General features: G+C 44.7%; 2 protein-coding genes across 2 annotated transcripts; one reads left to right on the plus strand and one right to left on the minus strand.

Moving 5' to 3' along the window:
* Positions 1-827: 827 nt before the first annotated feature.
* On the minus strand, positions 828-4,010 carry LOC128310348 (putative gustatory receptor 2a). Its single transcript, XM_053046971.1, has 6 exons — positions 3,370-4,010; positions 2,082-2,238; positions 1,606-1,785; positions 1,205-1,273; positions 1,033-1,119; positions 828-935 (listed from the first exon to the last, which is right to left on the minus strand). Exons 1-6 carry the CDS (start codon positions 4,008-4,010, stop codon positions 828-830), a joined length of 1,242 nt encoding a protein of 413 aa, XP_052902931.1.
* Positions 4,011-10,697: 6,687 nt separating this feature from the next.
* On the plus strand, positions 10,698-12,257 carry LOC128310350 (D-amino-acid oxidase). The gene is made up of 4 exons (XM_053046973.1): positions 10,698-10,895; positions 10,978-11,487; positions 11,557-11,756; positions 12,018-12,257. Exons 1-4 carry the CDS (start codon positions 10,705-10,707, stop codon positions 12,158-12,160), a joined length of 1,044 nt encoding a protein of 347 aa, XP_052902933.1. The 5' UTR covers positions 10,698-10,704; the 3' UTR covers positions 12,161-12,257.
* Positions 12,258-20,856: the final 8,599 nt, after the last annotated feature.

Consider the following 20,856-nt stretch of genomic DNA (forward strand, 5'->3'; position numbering starts at 1 on the left):
TAAAGCAATGCAAAATTTTATGCAAATAAAGCTAGACACGGTAATGAACGGTTTAGCATCCTGTCCGCATTGTATTTCATCTTCATTATCTCTCTTGGGCGTATGCTTCAAACACTGCTTGAAGCTGCTCGAGCAAACTCGACGCCTGACAATGCGTAAATATTTGCCCCAAAAGTAACGGCAATTGACTTTGAAACCTAGCTGTTGTTGATGGTTAATTCAAATTACAACCAATGCACCATCATCTTCGAGGCGGCCAGCTGCCTCCGGCTTCCAGTTACCCCAGCGCTAGAACAGTGGCGCCTGAAGTGGTTCGGCTAACAAATAGCACTCAAACACGTTACTGAGAGCACAAACAATGACCGTTTTATGCTTGGGCCGATGTGATGGTGAGTAGGTGAGCAGGCACGAGCGATACTAGAGTACTTTACCGATGGAGACGCCTAATGGTTCGTGGTCGCACGGATAAATTGTGTTGCGATGGCGACGGCTGAATGATGGAGCGGGGGGAGGGAGGGAAAGTAAGTTCCACAACAATGAGGTACCACGTTGCTACTCGAAACTACCATGTAGATCGTATTTTTTTCTTCTCGGTTCTTTTTGTTTGTTTAATTTCAACATCAAAGTAAACAAAAAGCAAACACACACGCACACTGAATGAGGCATTTTTCGTGCTCTGACAAAGAGCTAGCACGTCTCCCGTTCCTTAAGAATATTCCATGCCATTGTACCGTATCGGTTGTCCTAGAAAAAGTTTGCTACCCACCCACGGTGTAGCGTGCTACACGAGACATCTTCAGGATGGTCGTTAGTCGTCCGTCGATGCTTCATGTACTGCCACGGTAGAGTGTCGTGGCGTTGACATTGACCAAGTTTGGGAACGAGACATCGAACTGTATTAAGATGATGAGGTATGTCGCTGTGGCGCCAATCATCTGCAAAAATGGCGCTAACTTTAGTTTCGTCTGTACCACCCCGGTGTCTTACGAGCGGCGTCCATTATGGTGCAAACGAACACACGGGCGGACGTACCGTGTACCAGAGCGTCCAGTCGTAGACAAACAGCCCGCACGTTATGACCGGGCTGCGATGCAGCAGCTGCTGGGAAAACAAGTTCAACTGGGCAGAAAGATAAAGAATTAGGACCCATCTACTCACACGACACGAAACCATTACGCGTACGCGTTTCGCAACAAAACCTTACCTCATTTATCACTGCTGACGAGGATGAACAGTTGATGGCTTTATGCACCAAAATACCGATACGTTTGCCCTGCGAATCGAACAAAATGGTGTGAAACGATGTTTCGTTACCTTGAGGGAGACCTGTTAATCATAGAACTAGTTCAACTCTCCGTGATCTCTAGCCATATTTATCATTTGAGAAGTTATTCTACATCTCCAGCAGTAGGTCAGATAATTTAATAACTACAACTAGCAATTCAAACACACTAAAGACTAATTGCTGCTCATTGTCCATCGGTTCAGCGCTGGAAAAACAAATTCCTTGTCTGCTGACTCTAATCAAGTCCACTTTTGCACTTCTTGATTCGCGTCTGCGGAGGTCCTGTCTTTTCTGCTGGGTGCGGCCCTTGATGGTCTTACCTCGCGTGTTATTTTGCTACCGACGGCGATGAAAAACAGGACGAAGAAAAGATAATACATGTACCAGATGAAGTTCAGCACACCCATGTAGAACAGCTCGTTCCGATAGATGAACGCCCGGAACAGACCGAACGAGCAGACGACTCCGATGACGAAGCACAATCCAACGCAAAATGTGATCTGATGAATAGCAATGCACAGCGAAACGGTAGAATAGCGTGCCGGGAAAGACACGGAGAAGTGTAAAAGTTAGCTAAATTCGTGACCCACACTGCCACACTGGCACAAGCACATTCGGGCACGGTGCGCTTCGGTAAGCATTCTTTCACAACTTTTCTACCGAAACGTGTCCTTACGCTTTGTTATGGCCGTTCGTTGATCTGAAGCAACAGCAACAGCAACAGCCCTTATTTCGAGATGACAAAAGAGCATTCCGCATCTCGCTTTCGCCACGGCGGCCACCCGGTTTTGCTTACCTGCACCGAGAAGCAATAATTAACGAGCTCCACAACGTCGTTCAGTTTGTCGTGAAGGATTTTGATTTGCTTCAGCACATTAATCTGTTCCTTTTCGCTGCAGATCGCAAACTCGCTTCGATTGCCCACCGCTGACGGGCTGGTTGGAAAGTACATTCTGTTGGGAAGAGAGAAAACCATGAACGAATCAGAGCCAAAAAGGTGCGCATTTCTATTCTCCTTTCCGGCAACTTTGCGGAGGTCCTGCCAACCTAATTGCCATTGCCAATCGTTCAAAGCGCACCAGCAAGAACCATAACACGATGGTGAAGTAGCTCGTAATGGTTGGGAACGCGGCGTTGTAGTAGACGAAGGAAAACATGTTGTAATACCAACGGCCGTCAAAGTTTGGCTGATTGTTTAGCACGGTGATTTTGTACACATACACCAGCGCGGACGTCACGAAAATGCCGCTCAGAAAGCAAACCATGCCGGCCGTGATCAGAAAACGGTGCATCCGGTAGTTGATCCTCACGCCGACCTGTTGCAGCTCCCGATCGACGATGACGAACGCTTGGAACAGTTCACACAGCCGCTGGCGGTGCAGAAAGTTCACAAACATCGTCAGATGATACACGAGCGTTCCCAGCAGGTACGTAAAGATGCGACTATTGACGGCTAATGGAGATGACTGGAAACGTGACACATCGAGACGGACCTGACGGCAGGGCCCGTTGATGTAAAGTGTGCCAATTAGCAGCAGAATGATGACGTTCAGCACCGAAAGAAGGCGCCTGTTGGAGGCATTCGCAAAAAAGGGCGTCAACCCGAGACACTTTAGCAGCAGAAGAAAGGGCCGAAAAGCTTCCGTTGAGCTGGAAGTAGTGAATTTTTGCAACACTTTGTACACCATGTTGTTGCCACGGCTTTAGACAAGATACTGGATCGCTTGTATTGGGGCGCACTGAGCTCGACTGACATAAGTTGCTGGAATGGGAGATTTTGGAACTCACCCCGGGCTGGCGCTTGGGTGTGGTTGATAATGTAACATGTTTGTTGGCATGTGGATCAATTAATTGTATCGAATCTATTTGCATTCACTATTTACATTTACCAAACTGTGGCACTCCTCTTTCGGAATGGATGGATCGCTTTTTTTAACGTTAAACGATGCTATTTATTTTGTTTGTCCAAAGGAGTGGCACATGGTTTGTACCATTTTGAATGTTCCAGGACACTGGATTCACACATAAAGATGTGATGGGGAATTATTTGTTGAAAGTAAGTTAATAACGACCATAAAACTCACCGAAAAAGACGGTTCAGTGCGATAATTCTTGAGAGCACTAATAACAGCGTTAAAATGGCCTGAACCCACAGATGGACGTACGAGTAGAAGTACAGAAACCGAACCAGGTTGAATGCATGCACCTGTAGACCACAGTTCGGCAACCATCGTTCGACGAAACAAGTCATAGCGACAAACAAGAGCGGATACACCAGCGACAACCAGCGCAGATGTCTCGCGAAGCTTTGGGTTCCAAAGTACCCGATGCAACCTCCGGATGTCTGGTTCTTGTTCAGCTTTCCCACCACACTGGACACTTCGTTAAGCAAACGAAACAGTTGATCAACGCTGTCCTGGTTGATGAAGGAGTGCAACAGTACTGCCAGAACCGTCAAATAACGCGACACAAAGTAAAAGTCGTGCATTCGTGATGTGATCAGCGAACCCGATCCCAACTTGATCGTTTCTAGATCAAGCGAATGAAAGAAAAGTAGAAATCCGTAGAAGGTAGCCGAAAGTGCTATGGTTAGCAGATTGCACAGCTTGTAACGCAAGACGGTTCGCTTCCGGCGACACGTTACCGGAGGATAGAGTCCCAAACACTTCACCATCACAGTGAAACATTCGAAGGCTTTCAATGCGTCCTCGTTGGAAGTCAACATTGCACTGGTAGTTAATTCGAATTCACAACACAAACTATTCGCGCGACATTTCCCGGCTATAAGCCAATGTCCTTTCGGACTGACTCCAGTTTGGAGTCAATTAATTAGTAGATACCATACAGAGTATCAAGTTTCACCTACCTAAAAGTTTGGTTGAGCGCGCAGTATCGGTCTTTTAGTACGAGCAAGAAGAAGAGAAACTGACAGATTTGCAGCAAAAAGCACATCCCAAACATGGCAGAGGGGAGTATTTCTTTCAACGATGGTTTGACATCTGGAACGAGCTCCATAATTAACGGCAGATGGACGGCCATCAGTAAGATGTACGAGAGCACTATACCCACAGACAGGATAGACAGCTTCCTGTGCCTGCTACGATGATCAATCGGTGGGCTGAATGCGCTCAACTGCAGATCACACTCATGCATCATACGCAGCGTTGTAACTATTCGCGTCTTTACAACCCATGCAAATATTATGGAGAACACTATCGTCAAATATTGGATGCACAGATTAATGCACTCTATCGTGCCGATAATCAGCGATATGTAAAAATCAGCCACATTCGCAACAAACAAGAACGAATACAAGGCGTACGTATAAATGCCAATGTACGCTAGCACGTAGACGATCTCATAGAACCGATTCGTCGGATTCTTCGTCAATCTATACCCAAACGGCGCCAGCCCAACGAGCCCGAGAAGGTTCATAAACGGTTGCACAGTTTCGTACACGTTCCTAACCAAAAACCAACGCATTTTTGTCTACGTCCTAACAATTAAAGAGTATCACTCCGCTGTATCTTGTTCTCGCACTCAACGCTTCCCGAACAGAACTGAACTGGGTCAACCCAATTCCAGGCCGAAACGGGGCAAGAAGCATCAAATTGGCCGAGAGACTACACGATGCAAAATAAACAATACGGTAGAGGAATGGTAAACAATGTCCATGCTATCATGCGCACAACGGTGGCCGGGAACGAAAGTGTGCTGACATGAACTACGCTTAACACCTTGTTTTCAATCACACATCATGTTGCTCCGCACCGACATGTCTTCACCCGCAAACCTGTGTTTCGGTTCGATATTCGGTTTCACAGATATATTTTTTTTTGTCCACATGTGTGGATGTGCATAATATTTGATCCCAACAAGCTTCCTTACCCGAATAAGTTCTTCAGAGCTTCGTAGCGAGAAAGTACCAGCAGTACGGCCAGTGTCGCTTGCGTCCAGAGATGAACGTACGTTGTGAAGTATAGGAAACGCACAAACTGGAACAAATGTCCAACGAGCTGGTCTCGGTTCAACAATTTCAGAGCGAAGAAGGATATGATGAGACAAACGAACGGATACGATAACGAAAAGACGCGCAATCCTTTCGCGAAACGTACCGTACCGAAGAATCGTAGCTTAGTACTGTGGCCTTTCCGGCTGGCCAACAGACCCAATGAGTTTGAGATCGAATTGAGTGTGCGAAACAGACGCTTAATTTCACACTCATTGTTGAGGACATGCAACTGCACCACGAACACTGTTATGTACCGCAGTACAAAGTAAAGATCATGCATCCGATGGACAATTCGTGACTTTAAACTTGCTCTCATTACACCAGAGTCGAGCGAAATGTTAAACAACAGATAGCCGTAAAACAGAGTGGAAACGATGATTGACAAAATGTTAAGACATCGGTAAGCTAGGCGAGTGCGTTTACGATCGCAAGAGATGGGTGGATTCACGCCGAGATACTTCAACAGCACGCTGAACGATTCAAACGCCACCAAGGCGTCTTCTCCGAATAACGACATCCGTGCGACTGGTTTCGCAGTTTTCGCGGACGGTGCTTTCTCGTCGCTTTCGCCACTTACCTGAACGATCGATTGAGGGCAATATAGCGCGACAACAGCAGTAACGCCATCACAGTAAATTGTATTATTTGCAGAAGGAAGCCGAAACTGGATACCAGCAGCGCCAGCAGGTCGAGCATGGGTACTTCGAACATTTCCACGCGAGAACACATGATGTAGACGGTTGTGGAGAGAAGCACTAGGAACGATCCCACCAGAATGCCACAAAACACAGTCAGTTGACGATGTTGTCGGGAATGATCGATCGAATGCTGCAGGATGCTCAACTGGTCATCGAACTCGGACAGTTGTGTGAAAATCTCCACCATTCGATGACGTTCTACCAGCGCAAATATTATCCCCGTACTTGTGACCACGAATTCACTGAACATGTAGCCATTTTCCATGACGGTTAAAATTTTCGACAAGTATAGATGGCCGGTGTTTGTCGTGAAAAGGTAGCTGTAGATTGCATACGAATAGACCAGAATGAAGGTCGTCGTGTAACCGAGCGCCCAGTATCGCTCTATTCTGTCACTTCCAGCATGACGGGTGAGATGAAACGGAGCCAATCCGGTCGCTTTCAGCAGATAGTAAAACGGTCGAAACGTCTCGCGAACATTGTGAACAAGGAACCAGCGACCCATCGCTATCGGTGGCACACCTTAACGTGAGACTATGCGAACGCGTACTGAAATTCTACAGCGAAACATCGTTTGCGGCAGCTAAGGGCAATGAAGCGTTCTGGATGTGCAGAGGACCAATCAACACGACCGATAAACAAGCACCTGCTACCACCACCGCAAACCGATTAATCGATTTGCTGACTCTAAAAAAGATGCCACAAGACATGACAATGGCGATAAACATTCCCACTAGACGTTCAACCAACGCCAAGTTTGGAAGCATATTGGGAGACGTCCATTAATCAATCTATTAATGTTTACATTAAGGGGATGGAGCAGCCATTAAGAAATTTTATAAATGGAACCAAAACTGTTGTTATAAAAAAGGAATTTTGTTTATTATTAATGTAGAGGATTACATTTCGAATTAGATTTGTTGATTCTTTTTGCTAAACACAAAGAACCAAAAATGTGCAAACTAGGTTTTTTGAATTTAAACATTTCTAAACTACAATTAGGTACCTTAACGATCTCTTTTTTATGGTAAACTGTTCTTTAACGTTTTCAATAGAAGTAATATGATCTTCGTCAAAAGAAATATTCCATTGAACGTACCGAAAGCAACTATTTAGCAGCTGGTATCTCGACCGAATGGTTTCCAGAAATGCAGTACACTGCACCATCATCACCGCATAGGAGTTGACGAAAAGTACATAAATGAACACGTACAATGTCTGCATGTTGCATGAATTGTGATGGATCTGGCACGTAATGACAGTGCCGTAGATGTAGATTGGCACCACGACGGCGATCAGATAGATACCATGCCAAATTTGTTGATAAAATCGACGATGGTCGACGATTCGTTTCCATCGGCTGGTCTGGAAAGGATTCCACGATGAACTACGATCGGCTTGGCATGGTCCACGCGTCTTACCTTTCGATCGACGGTATGCAGCTTACTCAGCACTTTTTCGATTTTTTCGCGCACAAAATATCCATTCACAATGCCGTACGTTGTGGTGATAAAGTTGAACGTAAAGTACATACGCTCACCCTTCCCTTCGATAATGGCTGACGAAAAGCCGGTATGTTTTAACCCGGACATAAATTTGGCGTAGGCTAACACGTACACCACTATAAAGCCAATGGTGTAGAACTTTGTCCACCACACACCGGGTTGTTTTTGCTTTATCCTTAATCTGTAAGGAGCGAACCCAAATAGTCGTAGAATCCAGTACAACACTTCAATCGAACTGTACACGTCCAGCGTTTCGTTCAGCGTCATGGCTCGCACCACTTAGCCAGCACGGGTATAAAATTGACACTGACACTCGGGGCCCTCCATGGTTGTCCAGCGTAAAAAGCTAATGGTCCCGGAAGCTTTCGCCGACCCGGCCCGAGAATCCCGAGCCGACTTTTCGCAATTTACCACGCCTCATAAATTAATCATACACGTCGTTTGTCGCACTGTCATAGAGCGTTAGTTCCATGGTGTCCATGGTTGTCCTGTCGATTGGAGTCATTTTTCTGTGCATGTGTAACATTGCAGCAAATGTGATATTCTCGTTAGCAACTTAAGCGCAACATCTCCTATTTCACTGTGCAGTGAATGCATTCGTTTTGGCTTAAAGTCTATTTGAGGAAAATTAACTTGAAACCATGCGCTAAGGGGATTTCCCTCACTTTTGAATAACATCTTGGGTGCGTACAAATAGTTTTAGGTACTGCACGCATTACATCGTTTTAGTTATGATAGTTTCGATTTTTGAAAATGTCATTTTTATTTTGTTATTAAAATCTTTGCTTTTTTAAAAGCTGATAATCGTTCGCATTCGTTTTCTCCTGTGAACCTTCCGGTAACCGAAGCGTTTGTCTTTCGATACTAACCGGACGACTTTGGGCACCGTTCAAAACGAGGAGACAAACCGGCCTTATACTTGGACGAAATTTTCCAATGTTTGTACAAGTTGGTGGAAAATAAAAACGGCAATTAGGCAAAGTTAGGTTTGCTGGTACCGTGGGCCAGTTGGTTCAATTCTTCGAAGAAGAACTGTTCTTAAGAAATTCTTGAGAAAATGTCCATTGTTCAAACAAAACCATTCCACCAAACCATTGCAATGCACTGGGCATTGCCCTGCAAAGAGACAGAACAGTAAATCACTCGAAAAGGGTGAAAGTTTCCAAGTTTTACAGCAGCTAGCTGCTCTGTTCAGCCTGACGATGTGGTACTGGATAAAGTTTAAATTGAATTCGGGGCCCCTGTTGTAATTACGGCAGCGGGCTGTCCACGTGGAAGATTCCTCAGTACGGACAAGATTCTTTCAAACCGTAGAAAGAAGCACCATGTTGTGATTTTTTTTAATCTCCTATAGCACTGCACGGGTTGGCCAACTAATGATTTTGTTTGCCTAGAGCAGAAAGTTGTAAGGACATTTATTGCATTTCAAGCATTTGTAAAAAGAATGCACTGAAAATTTAAATGCAATTTCACCTTAACTATTTCTAAACCTTAAATTAATCACTCTTCATTGTTACTGAATCTTTGGTGGTAGGGTAAGTTGTGCAGCTATAACAATTGTTCGTCAATAGCCAATCAGTTTATCTAAATTATTAAACGATGGATCAATGAACTGTATATAAACAGTGTTATATACGGCGTTTTCCATAAGTGCATGTATTATCAGACTTGTTAGACGATAGTTTGCAAGTTGATGTAGCATGGAGTTGTGGTAACATTCGTTCTATCACGGCCACTGTTTCTGGCCCAACGAACATGCTACGACAATCCCATCATAGAAATCAATGAGCCCGTTTGGAAGCGTATCCCTTGGTTGCTTGAGTTGCATGTGATAACCCGGATAACGGCAAAAATTGATTTGCATAAATTTGTGCTTTAATAACAGCTCCGAGCTAGTGTGCCATCTACCCGTGCGCCATTGGCCCTTTTCCAGTGTCATCTAAACCCGAAGCAGCCATGCGGGAGCTCATTAAGACCCAATGTTCACTGAACGCCTTTCGCATTAACATCACCTCCCCGTCGATTTCCAGAGGGGGGTGAGATCCTCGATGACGACGACACGACAAAGCACCGCAGAGATTGTCAGAGCGTAGGATATTTTATTCAAGACACCAAACACATCCCGACCGAAGTGTCTGTGAGCGTTTTGGTTGCGTTCCTTTGCCACTCGAAGGAATACTACCGGTATGGAAAGTTTGCTCGAACGAGATAAGATCATGCAGCAAATCGGGAGTGGAAAGGCTAATGGGTAGGCCGGTGGCGAATGGAGAGAAGCGAAGTGAAGCTGCAGAGGGAACTACATAAATGGTACATTACAATTTAATCAATTATTCACTACGATGAACTCGATTTCGATAATTCTCTTTTATTGTTCCCAGATGGAGAATTAGATAATGTTCTTATTTAAGCGACTCAGCCACTTGACACCACTCTTACGTGTTTGTCTTGTGCTGTCACGTGAACGAATGACAGTGATAGAGAGAGGATCTTCTGCTCGCTTCGAATCGACCGAAGGACTAAGGGTGTCCTTTTTGCAAAGGATCCTGTCGAAGGTGAAGTCGTATGCCCTACCCTTTATCCGGACGCTGAAAAGGATTATCATCTCCACATGATTCTCCGCATTTTCCAGTAGCAATTGAACGATATTTCCAATGACCTTCCTGAAATTAGAACCATTGATGGGAGGTGTACAGATTGCACCTTTCTATTGAGGGTAGTGCTCCAAGCCAAGTCTGCAACGTATGGGCCACAAAATGTTGTTAAATTTCAATTTCACCACCTGACTCAACATCAATTTCAACAATCTTCTCGCTTCTCGTAAGATCTACAAAATTCACACGATCTTCTCACACAGCGAATTCACCGCGCTGGACCTTGACTGGCGGACCGGCGGGACTACTGACGGATGGTAAATATAATCAAAATATTGCCCGAAAGGTCTAGCTTACGCGTTTCTATACATCGCCGCTAATCCTTATCGCGGCAGACCGATAGACAGAAAAGTAAGCAGGAACCCGAGGCGCAGGGGTAAACAATCGAGAAAAATCACAACACCGATTGATAACGGGCTGGTGGTGATTGGAACACACAAAATGCTTCTCCCGAGTTACCGGTACGATCAGTACGGTGTGAGCGATCGGATCGTCAGGGTGTAATAGCGTGTGTGGAAATTGTTGTTCGGTTCGGCAGAAGTGTATTCGCAACATGAAACAGATTGTGGTTATCGGTGCCGGCGTAAGTGGTCTCAGTGTTGCAGTACAGTTGGCTGAACATTATTATAATGTGGCTAATGTAACCTTAATATCCGAAACCGTTAGTCCCAACACGACAGGCGACGGATCGGCCGGTTTATGGGGCCCATACTACTGTGGGAAGACACCGGATCATAAGATAGTGTAAGCATTCGCGGCGAACCGGCGAAGCGTCCGGTGTGGCTGTAACAAAAGCACCTTCAATAGCGCTTGCTTTGTTTTGTAGCAAATGGTCCAGCGAAACGCACCTGTTCTTTCACCAGCTGTGGAAGAATGGGCTCGGCGGAAAGATCGGTGTCTGTCTGCAACCGTGCATGCGGTTAACGACAGACCCGAACGGGTATCCGGAGCCTGCCTGGAAGGACATAGTGTTCGGTTGCCAGAAGATCAAGGAATCGGAACTAGCGCGACTCGGCAATGAACATGGCAGGATGTACACGGGCGGATATCACTTTGCCACGTTTACATGCGAACCCGCCGGTCTGCTGCCGTACCTGTTCAATCGGTTTATCGCGGTTGGTGGGAAGTTTGTGGCGTCGAAGGTGCGCAACTTCGATGAAATCATTCTTAATCGACCGGTGGATCTGATTGTCAACTGTAGCGGGCTGGGCTCTTTGGAGTTGGCTAGCGATAAGGCGGTACATCCCATCCGAGGTCAGGTGGCTCGGGTTAGTGCACCGTGGATTTATGAAGTCATTCTAGACGACAGTGATGATGGAAATTACATAATCCCCAAGTAAGCATCAATCGGATCGATCTAGAAGATCAGCGTCAACATTAATACGCCGTTTCTTTCGCTTCTTAGCTGCGAGACAGTCATCTTGGGTGGAACGCATCAGATGAATGATTTTAATCGCAACGTTGCACGCGACGACAGTCGATTTATTTTTGATGGATGTGAACGAATGCTCCCGAGCCTTCGTACCGCCCAGGTCACAAACGAGTGGGTTGGGCTACGGCCTGGCCGGGATAGCGTGCGTCTTGAAATGGAACACTATCGATCAGGTGAGAATATATGTGCATCTTTCACGTGCCTTTTTTCGCATGACAACGATCTTGCTTCACCAAGATTAGCGTGTTTAGAAAATAATATTGCATTGCATGGACAAAAACAAACCACCACACGTCATTGCACTGATAAGGAATGAGTTGTTGTGAAGTATTTCGCTTCGCTGGGGATGCGTGATGTTTTGTTTCGTCATCCAACACGATCTTTCCGAGCACATTGCTATTAATGCATCTAAAAATACCTTCTTCCTTCCTTAGACGATAAAAACGATTCTGTTCCAATAATTCACAACTACGGACATGGAGGTTGTGGAGTGACACTGTGCTGGGGCTGTGCCAAGGAAGTGGTCGAGATTAGTGATACGCTCGGTTGGAGTAAACCCACCACATCTAAACTGTAGTGTGTATGTGTAATTTATCGCTGAAGTTGTATGTATTTACTGTAAGTGGAACGAACTACTTGAAAGGATAAAGACGTACATTAATATTTACCAATAAAATCTATTTCAAACGTATAACGAATAATTAATTAGCTTCCTACGACGTAGATTTTGTAAACTACTCACATTAAAGTTCGAGTTATCTTGAATATAATTTCATGGGTATTCAGCTTATTTGCATGTCAGCAAACCATCCGTAGTTCGATTGATACAGTCAAAAGCAGATGGTCCGGAAATGTTGGGCTTACCATCATGTTGTCACAGAATCACAATTTGTCGCTAGTGCCAGTTGTGCAATGCTTTGCACAAAACAAAGTAGCGCTACTGATACGACATGTCTTACATGCCAAAAAGGTACAAAAGGATTTGCCTATCTTGGTAACGCTTAAAGCGAATGGCTTAGTTGTTGCCATCAGCAGCTATTTACGGAGATCGCTCCAACGTTATGACAATGGTTAAAGACTAACTACGGGTCGGGTACTGTTGTACAAATATCCTTCAAGATTCACGCACGGCTAACGGCCACGAGTGGCATAAGTTCAGCATTGGGGAAAGGTGTCAACTGCGGTACGATTCCTGGAGCAATCAGTCCGCTCTGGACGTTTAGGCAAGAAGGCCATTGCACATGTTGCTGATAAATTAGAAATTTATGCAAATACGCCACACTCCGACGAAAGAGACCGTCACCATCTAGCACCGACATACACTTGATAGTGAAACTGTGTCGCAAATGTTGACATGCGTAAAAGAGCCTTCCACTGTGAGTCACACATGGAACGTGTTGGGGAGGGAAGCGGCCCTCCATTTACACTCCTTACAGGCCGCACTGCCGTGAGGCCGAAATTGTTCCCCCAGTCATGCTACTTTATCGGTTGCGATAAGAAATGATCCTTGCCGCGTTGAGAGATGAAGGGCTCGACAGCTCAAGCCTGTGATGATGTGTGCCCCGGAACCGCACACCAGAGACCATGCTCAACATGCTCGTTAGTTAACAGTCTGCAACCACATTCATAGGAAACAGATACCGAGAATAGATAATATTGTCAGATGAACGCAGCCGAATCCGTTGCGTCGAGTCGGCTCTCGCTGCATGGGACTCGTTACTTTTTGTTCTGCTGCTGCTACTTCCTTTGCGTGAAATATGATGATTACGAGAAATGCGCCATCCGACTGAAACTCCAACCGTCACCGACGGGGTACCAAATTTCCGACGCACTGTTCTCGTTCCAAAGTGCACACCAATCTCACCGACTCTTTGGTGTCATAAGCCATATGTACCTTTGGTTCTACGATAAGGAGATATGGCATGAGCCCCCGCATGTGGTCTTGCCCGGGCGCGACAAGGGCAAGGGCAGGAAAATAATATCAGAAATTATAACATACGAAAGCTCCGGCAGCGGGGGGACTCGGCAGGGTGGCAGTGCATGCAATAGCTAATAACTTCCTTCCGTTAGAGTTATCGTGTAGCGTTATGCTGCCCGTCGGCACTGGTGGACTCGTAAATGTGTGCCGCGAATGCAAACAGGAACAAGCCCCCAGGGAAGTTGCGGCTACTTTTTGGAGCTAGCACCGACGAAGCACATCGCCGTTGTCGCCATCATCATTGCCGCACCGAAATTAACTGAATTAGGGAGTTACCAACCGACGTCGGCGTACTCCATTCGTTAGGTCGTTTTGGGGCACCCAACCTGTGACCCGTAGCCCAAGCGAGAAATTCCACCCCGAAGGGGGTAGAGAACGTGTAACATCTTTCACCGTGTGGTAGATTGCGTGCTGTTTCTTGCTGACTTCCTATCCTTGCAACGAATCATACAGTGGGGCAACATGTGTCAGGCAAATCCGGAGGGCATCGTGTGGATATTTCGTTACTGTAGCTAACCGGTTGGACAAACGCTTCCTTCCTTTCATTCGATGAGTGCTGCCATCCGTACCGTTAATTCCCATTTGTGCCAGGGCCGAAAACCAATCCTCACCGTCTCCGGTAGCTTACAATCAGGGACTCTTATTGTGGAGCGATTTTGTGCTCTAATTAAATTAAAACTCCTGCTGCTTCCGTTCGGTACAGGTTATTAGATTAAATCTACCCTCGTATACAAACCTCGAGATGGAGCCGCCGGGATCGTTATCCACTTGTGTCTCTAAGGACAACTACTTACGTGATATTGAAATAGCTGAAGTTAATTTTAAATTCTCCGAATAATGACATCTCGGCCAGGAAGTGAGCGAATAGTTTATAAGATCATCATTGTTTATTTAATCTAATGATGAACGACCACTAATCAGCTTCCTGGAGAATGTTTATAAAACCCGACCGTGTAGGAAATTCTGCGTTCTGACACACGATTTCTCACTTCCTTACTTTGTCTCTTCTTGAAACTTATAGAATCTGGTTGAATTGAAGCTTAACGCCATGATTGCCTTGGACAGTAAACAGGAAGGCATAGAATCGGTGTTGCTTTATTTTTTTCGCTAGCATCTCTACACCGAGTACAGCCGCCTTAGGCGTAAATGTTCGGAGCAAATGATTGTTATTATTTTCACTATCCGCAAACAATTAGTTTATAATTAAAGAAGATTAATGAGGTATCTTGAACAGCCGGCGGAGAATGGTGCACTTGGTACAGAATGCCGTTCAAGGATGGTGTAATGATTGTACCGTCAGTTATGCAGTATCCCTTGTGACGTCCAGCAGTTAACAGTCCAACGGTGTTCGTGATACAGCACAATAGAACTGTAGAAGCAATCAGCCGATAAGAAGTTGAAATAAAAATTTGTCTGCTTTGTCTTTGTCTGCTGCTTTGTAAAACTTTGTTAAAAAGTGTTTAACTTACAGGCAAATGCTGCCTTGAAGATTGTATTGTATTGAACGTTTAGTACATCTTTCAAGTCTGAATTTAAAAACTGTAAACATTATGTCCATGATTTTGCTTCATCGCCTTCATAGTGCAGTTTTTCCAACGATGTACAATTCGGGCATACGATAGAGCATCTCAATGATGATGTATCGTTTTGCAATTATTCTGTACTTTTCTCTCCTATTTTGTGATGATTCATTGCTGAAAGCTTTACAAACCAGAGTGTTCAAAACATTGTAAGCAAATCGACGGAGTTCTTTCATATTAATTTCGAAGACTTATTTTGTCTATGACTGGACTCGATTTAAGACAAGACTTTTAAAGCACAGTGTTGGAAACACTTTAAACTGATTATAAAAATCGATTGTGCAACATAAACCTAACCATGTTCAGCAAACATGACACGCTTTACAATGATTTATGGCAACAAGGAAGCTTCTCCAGAACCGATGGGTGATTTATATCTACTAATGCATAGACCAATGTCTGCCACAAAGGACGGGTGTGCCCGCGTCATCAAAATTACAAAATGCACCCGACAGATTCCTTCTCATGCAAAACCAACCCTCTGCGGATGGAAGATAAATCATAATATTCGCTCGCCTAAACAACTGAACAGGCCGGAAACTTGGAAAAGATTCCAAGCCTTTACATCCAACATCATTTCCCTTTACCGCAATGCCTTCCGTCATGGTGCTTCTCGCCAAAGCCCTTTTGCACGCACATCGATCAATCTCGTCAATTATTCCAACATATAAATCAAAATTCATCCTGGCACTCCGCTTACGTTCTCATACCACAGTCAGAGCGTGAATATACGGCATGAATGTAACGGCTCGTTCCACTCTCTCCATGTTCTTTGTTTTAAAGTCTTTGAAAGACGTGAATTCAAAGAAGAAGTTTTTTAAAAAAGCAGCGCCATTAACGAGTGCCAAGGAGACAGGCGATACGGTGCCTTTTGTTGCGAACTGGCAGCAAACTTTACAAAGAGATCGTACCAAATCGATGTTCTTTATCATTCAGATGACTTCATTAAAGTAAAAGTATCATGATCGTAACGCGAATTACCTTGAAAGGGAAAATAAATCGAATAATGGGTTTTCTCACTTTTTTTTACTTACACCAAATTGATTTAAGCAATCGTATCGTAAAGGATTGCAAATAATACAGTAGTTTTGTATGAAACGATTTCCACCAGTCTTCTAACAATTTTCAATTTATATTCCCCGGTTCCGTGTCCGCAATGGATCAGTATGGAGTGTTCATCAGAGGTCTTCCGACGATTTTAATAGTTTTACATTAATTTTTCGCGATTTTAACCTGTGATACTTTAGAAATCCTGAGTTTCATGAGTAAAAATTTGTCAAAAATGTTGCAGGCAGGGTTTGTGTTCAATTTTGAATAGATTTTTACGTCGTACTGCGTGTCTGCGTGGTATTGTACTCGACGTATCATACGGGTGTTTGTCAAAAGTTTGCCAGCGGTAATCAAGCAGCAGCTTTCCACGGAATGTGCACTGGTTTGTTGGAGTTGTTTGTTTAGTTGTGGAACTGGAATATGTTTTCTGAAGATTTGAAATTTCAGAAATTTGACAGAATAAAGTTTCCAGACTCCAGGCTCCTGGAATTCAGAATTGGAATTGTATGCTTTACAGAGGCTTTGGTACAAAAAAAATCGAAAAATAGATTACTCCATTGATCCAGTCTCAGTAACGAATTACTTTCAGTACTTTTAAAATAAGTCATTCAAAGCTTAAATCATGGCAAAATTTAAAGCAAAGGTAGGCCGTATTGCCCAGCCCGTGTGTTGCGTTTGCTGTCACTTACCCATCTTACCTTCGCACGAGTTTATCGCGCCAATGCGATGTGAAGAGATTCTGTTTTGCTGCGGAAATGAGGAGTCATTGTACTGACATTCCTTTGAACAAAGCTTGCCAGAACAATCCAACCACAGCCCAAAACCCCATCGCTTGTCTAGAAAGCCCATGCCATCCCAAAGGAACAACAAACTACACCAGACGAGCACGGCACATAACATCTGCCGGTGAGATAAGACACTTTTCCACCTTCCGAGCTTCCGTGACGCCGTGCTCTGACACATGTATGAGCTTTGTGGACCTACGTACCTACCTACCCACGATTCTTCCCGCTCGTTACCGCTAATGGCACTAGCTACGGAACAGACATACGGGAAACGGTTAGATTGTGCCGAAGGATGACCACGTCGAGAGCGGTAAGACAATATCACCGTGAGCGCATTCGCACTGTGCGGAGTTGCTGCTTGTGGTGGTAGAACAAATGTTTTTGGTTTTTCGATGGATAAATTTCATGCGAATTGCATGCAACTCCCGGTCCACGATGTCCTTCTTCAACGTTTCTTCACGCATCCACTTTTAGTTCCATCGAACGTCAACACAAGCACAAACACGGAACGACGTAGTACCTTACGGAACGGTTCTTTTTAACCGTAAAACGTAACCATGCACCGAGGCAAGCATCAGCAGCTCGACTAGCTCTCGCTAGTACAGTATCGGAAGAAGTGATCTTTCACTGCTGCACTTCGTACAGTAACGTTTGTAACACTGGAGCACACTCCCCGGTTACGATGTCTTACCTTACAGCTCTGGCAGTGGATGTGACATTCGCATTCATGGAACAGATAAAAAAGGGAACAAAGACAAAAGAAAAATATTAAATCTCACCAAAGAATCCGGCAAAGTGTCCTCAAATTATTGCATTCTGAGATTTCATTCGCCATCCACCGCTTCATTCCTTCGGGGCCTTTGGAAAGAAAAACACATCCCCATGATGGAAAACGTATGGCAGACGGAGAGTTGCGTGGCAAAGGAAATTTCGTGGAGGTGGAAATTTCGTGAGCATCGGTAAGCTTAAATTTAAGATTCGCTTAACGTACAAACATGAATACGAAATAAGTCTTTTGCTCCAATAAGAAGGAAAGATGAAACATGGGCCCCCGTTCGCACCAGGAACAACCGAGCACAATCAGTACACCGCCGGTTCAGAACACAGTGAACAGTCACAGCGAAAGGTGCAGGGATTCAGCTCGATGAAGAAAACGATGCTACCTTATGAATATATGGTTATTTCAGTGTTTTATGTTGCATAACATATTTTGCACCGCATCCGACAGATTCCTGTCCCTTTGCGCAAACAATACTCGCGCGTACACCGGTAGCACACGTGAGAAGCTTCATCTAAGCTGGACATGCCAGCACCCAATGGCAGCCGGGAAAATGCGCTCACCTGTGCTTGAGCGCGTGTACCAAAGCCGCACGGAATTCCCTGTGCAGAGTTTCAGTTCTGCACAAGACCCCTGGAGGTATACGCCCGTGGAATCCACCAACGCTCGGCACTGCAAAAACATTGCAAGTGAATCTCCACTTAAACGTGCGCCACGAATCTTCATCATCTGTCCTGAGGGCCCTGGCCATTCCTCCCTCGTATGAGCTGGTGTATCTGTCTGTGTGTGTTTTGGGGAGATGGGAGGGGAGGTTTCAGATGCGACAAGCTATTGTTACTCAACAATAACTCCACCGTACACAATATCCCATTCAAATAACGCTTTGGTTTTGTAGCGTTTTTCTTGTTTTCCACTAATCTGCTTTACGCGGTTCGTGACCATCATCTCCTTTTGGGGTGACCAATCAAGATTTTTCCTTCGTGTCATGATGGTTTGCGCCCCCAAGGCCGTACGTTATGTGCACGTTTTAGTCCAGCACCATCAGCCAGAAAATGTATGCACAAGAATAACGCTTAATAAGGTTAAGTACCGTAGAAAACATCGCCGAGTCGAGTTAGTCGAGTGCTTATTAGGATTGTTTTTAACCATGTAAACCCCAGAAGGATGTGTACACAACATAATCGATTAGGTTGAGCCCGTTCGACTTCCGCCAGTGGAGCGCACGAAACGCTCCAACATTCCCTGTGTCTAACGTGGGGGTAATCAATTATGAAAAATGTGAACTTCCGGAAGCAGATTTTAATTAATATCTAATGCAAATCAACAACTTGCTCGTGTGCCAACTGCCGAATGCCCCGACCAGCAAAACCGTTTGGCCTTGGATGTGCTAAGAATTGCAAAACACACGCAATGTTTTCAATGTGGTGCCTTTCCTTGAGCACTCCCTCCACAAATCCTTCCCGTTGTAAGTCGAACTACCGATTGCGTGGTTTTTGGTAAGTAAACGTTTTTCCAATCCAGAAGGTTGTGTGCCTTCGCTGCAATTGCCGATGTTGACTTTTTAGAACAAATACCACGCTTTGCTATACACGATGGCGCGTTTATATGTAGCCAGTAACGACAGGAAGTCGGCAACCGCAATGTGGATGTGGAAGGCTGGGGTGTTTCTTTTTTCGAAAATCAATTTAACCGCGACCAGCAAAAATCAACATTCAATCCAACAAGTTAAACTGAAATTTCTGCCTGATTGGAAGCAACAAACTCCGTGACGTCCCAAGAAATTTGCGCGGGTATTCATTCCGACTCCTAGCATTTTTCTGTTCCTGGTGACCTTGGACAAAATTTCGACCTATACCAATAAGTGCTAGGTCGTCGTCTTTATTTTGCGCCAGTCTATTTCCCACTCTCTAACAGAGTACACAGGTCCACAAGGAATGGTGAGAGATCCAGCAAACCGCGAACCGAGAAAATGTCCTAAATTGCTAGACAATTATCAACCCTCGTTGGTCGAGTTCACTTCTGGTTTTGACTTTCTAAAACGGTTATCTGCGTTGGTTTTCATGCAGTTTGCTTTCGCCGAATTTCTAGCAGGAGCATGCGCGCTGGAACTGTTTCACATCTAGCAGAAACATGTTGCAATTATTGTATTCAATTTCATTCATTGACTCATGTATTCGCAACATGAGCACCTTTGGGAGAGAATGATAATTTAAATGAAATTTTAATGTGCTATCACAACAGTGCTGTTTTACATCAGTAACTCCACCAGAGATCAAACCAGCTCGTTAAACGACTTTATAGTTTCAAATAGTTTTCAACTTGCTCTTCCCAGCTCTTTTTCCAGTCAGCTGGGCAGCGGACTATTAAAACAGTGTGGCAGTATGGGCAGTATAGTTTGTAGTGCGTATAGTTTTGAAAACCACCAACAAAAATAACATAAAGTATGTATTTTTTTTTGTTCTCCCCTATTATTGTCATATGTGGAGCATGAGAAGGAGCATCATAACTGCTGGAAATAAATCCAAAATCACCCTCCAGAAATAAACCACGAAATCTCGTCTGGGCTCCACCTTCCGTTCCGGTTCCTATGTCCGCACCATGTCCATTGCAGTGAAAAGTTGAGTTAAAATTAAACGCCAACGAGTCCCACACGACAAACGATCCCGTATGCTTTCATCCACAACACCAACCCAAAAGTGGTTATAGTTCTACTTCGGTTTTTAACCCAATTCCACTTCACCAACCGGCAACCAAACGTTCAAACAATATCCACAAAATAATACGGGCCACCACAGCCACAGGGATACCGGGGACGGGTGTCCTTCTTGTTCTAACCCAATGATCTTCCATGAGACACTCCTCGCCACTTCCATTACGTCAACAGAGTTATGAAAAAATGACCAATTCGATTTGTTTTTCTTCCCTCACCACTTCTGCTTCCTGTTCATCACACCTTCCTCCTCCTCCTTGCCATGCCATTCCATCAAAAATATCATTCGAGCCAATGTCTGTGCCTGCCTAAAAATAAAACCGACCACTAGCCAACGACCGTTCGCTCAGCCCGTTCGCCTCGACCCTACTGCTTCACGGAAACAAAATATG

This window comes from Anopheles moucheti, chromosome 2 (assembly GCF_943734755.1).
Source record: "Anopheles moucheti chromosome 2, idAnoMoucSN_F20_07, whole genome shotgun sequence".
Taxonomy (NCBI): domain Eukaryota; kingdom Metazoa; phylum Arthropoda; class Insecta; order Diptera; family Culicidae; genus Anopheles; species Anopheles moucheti.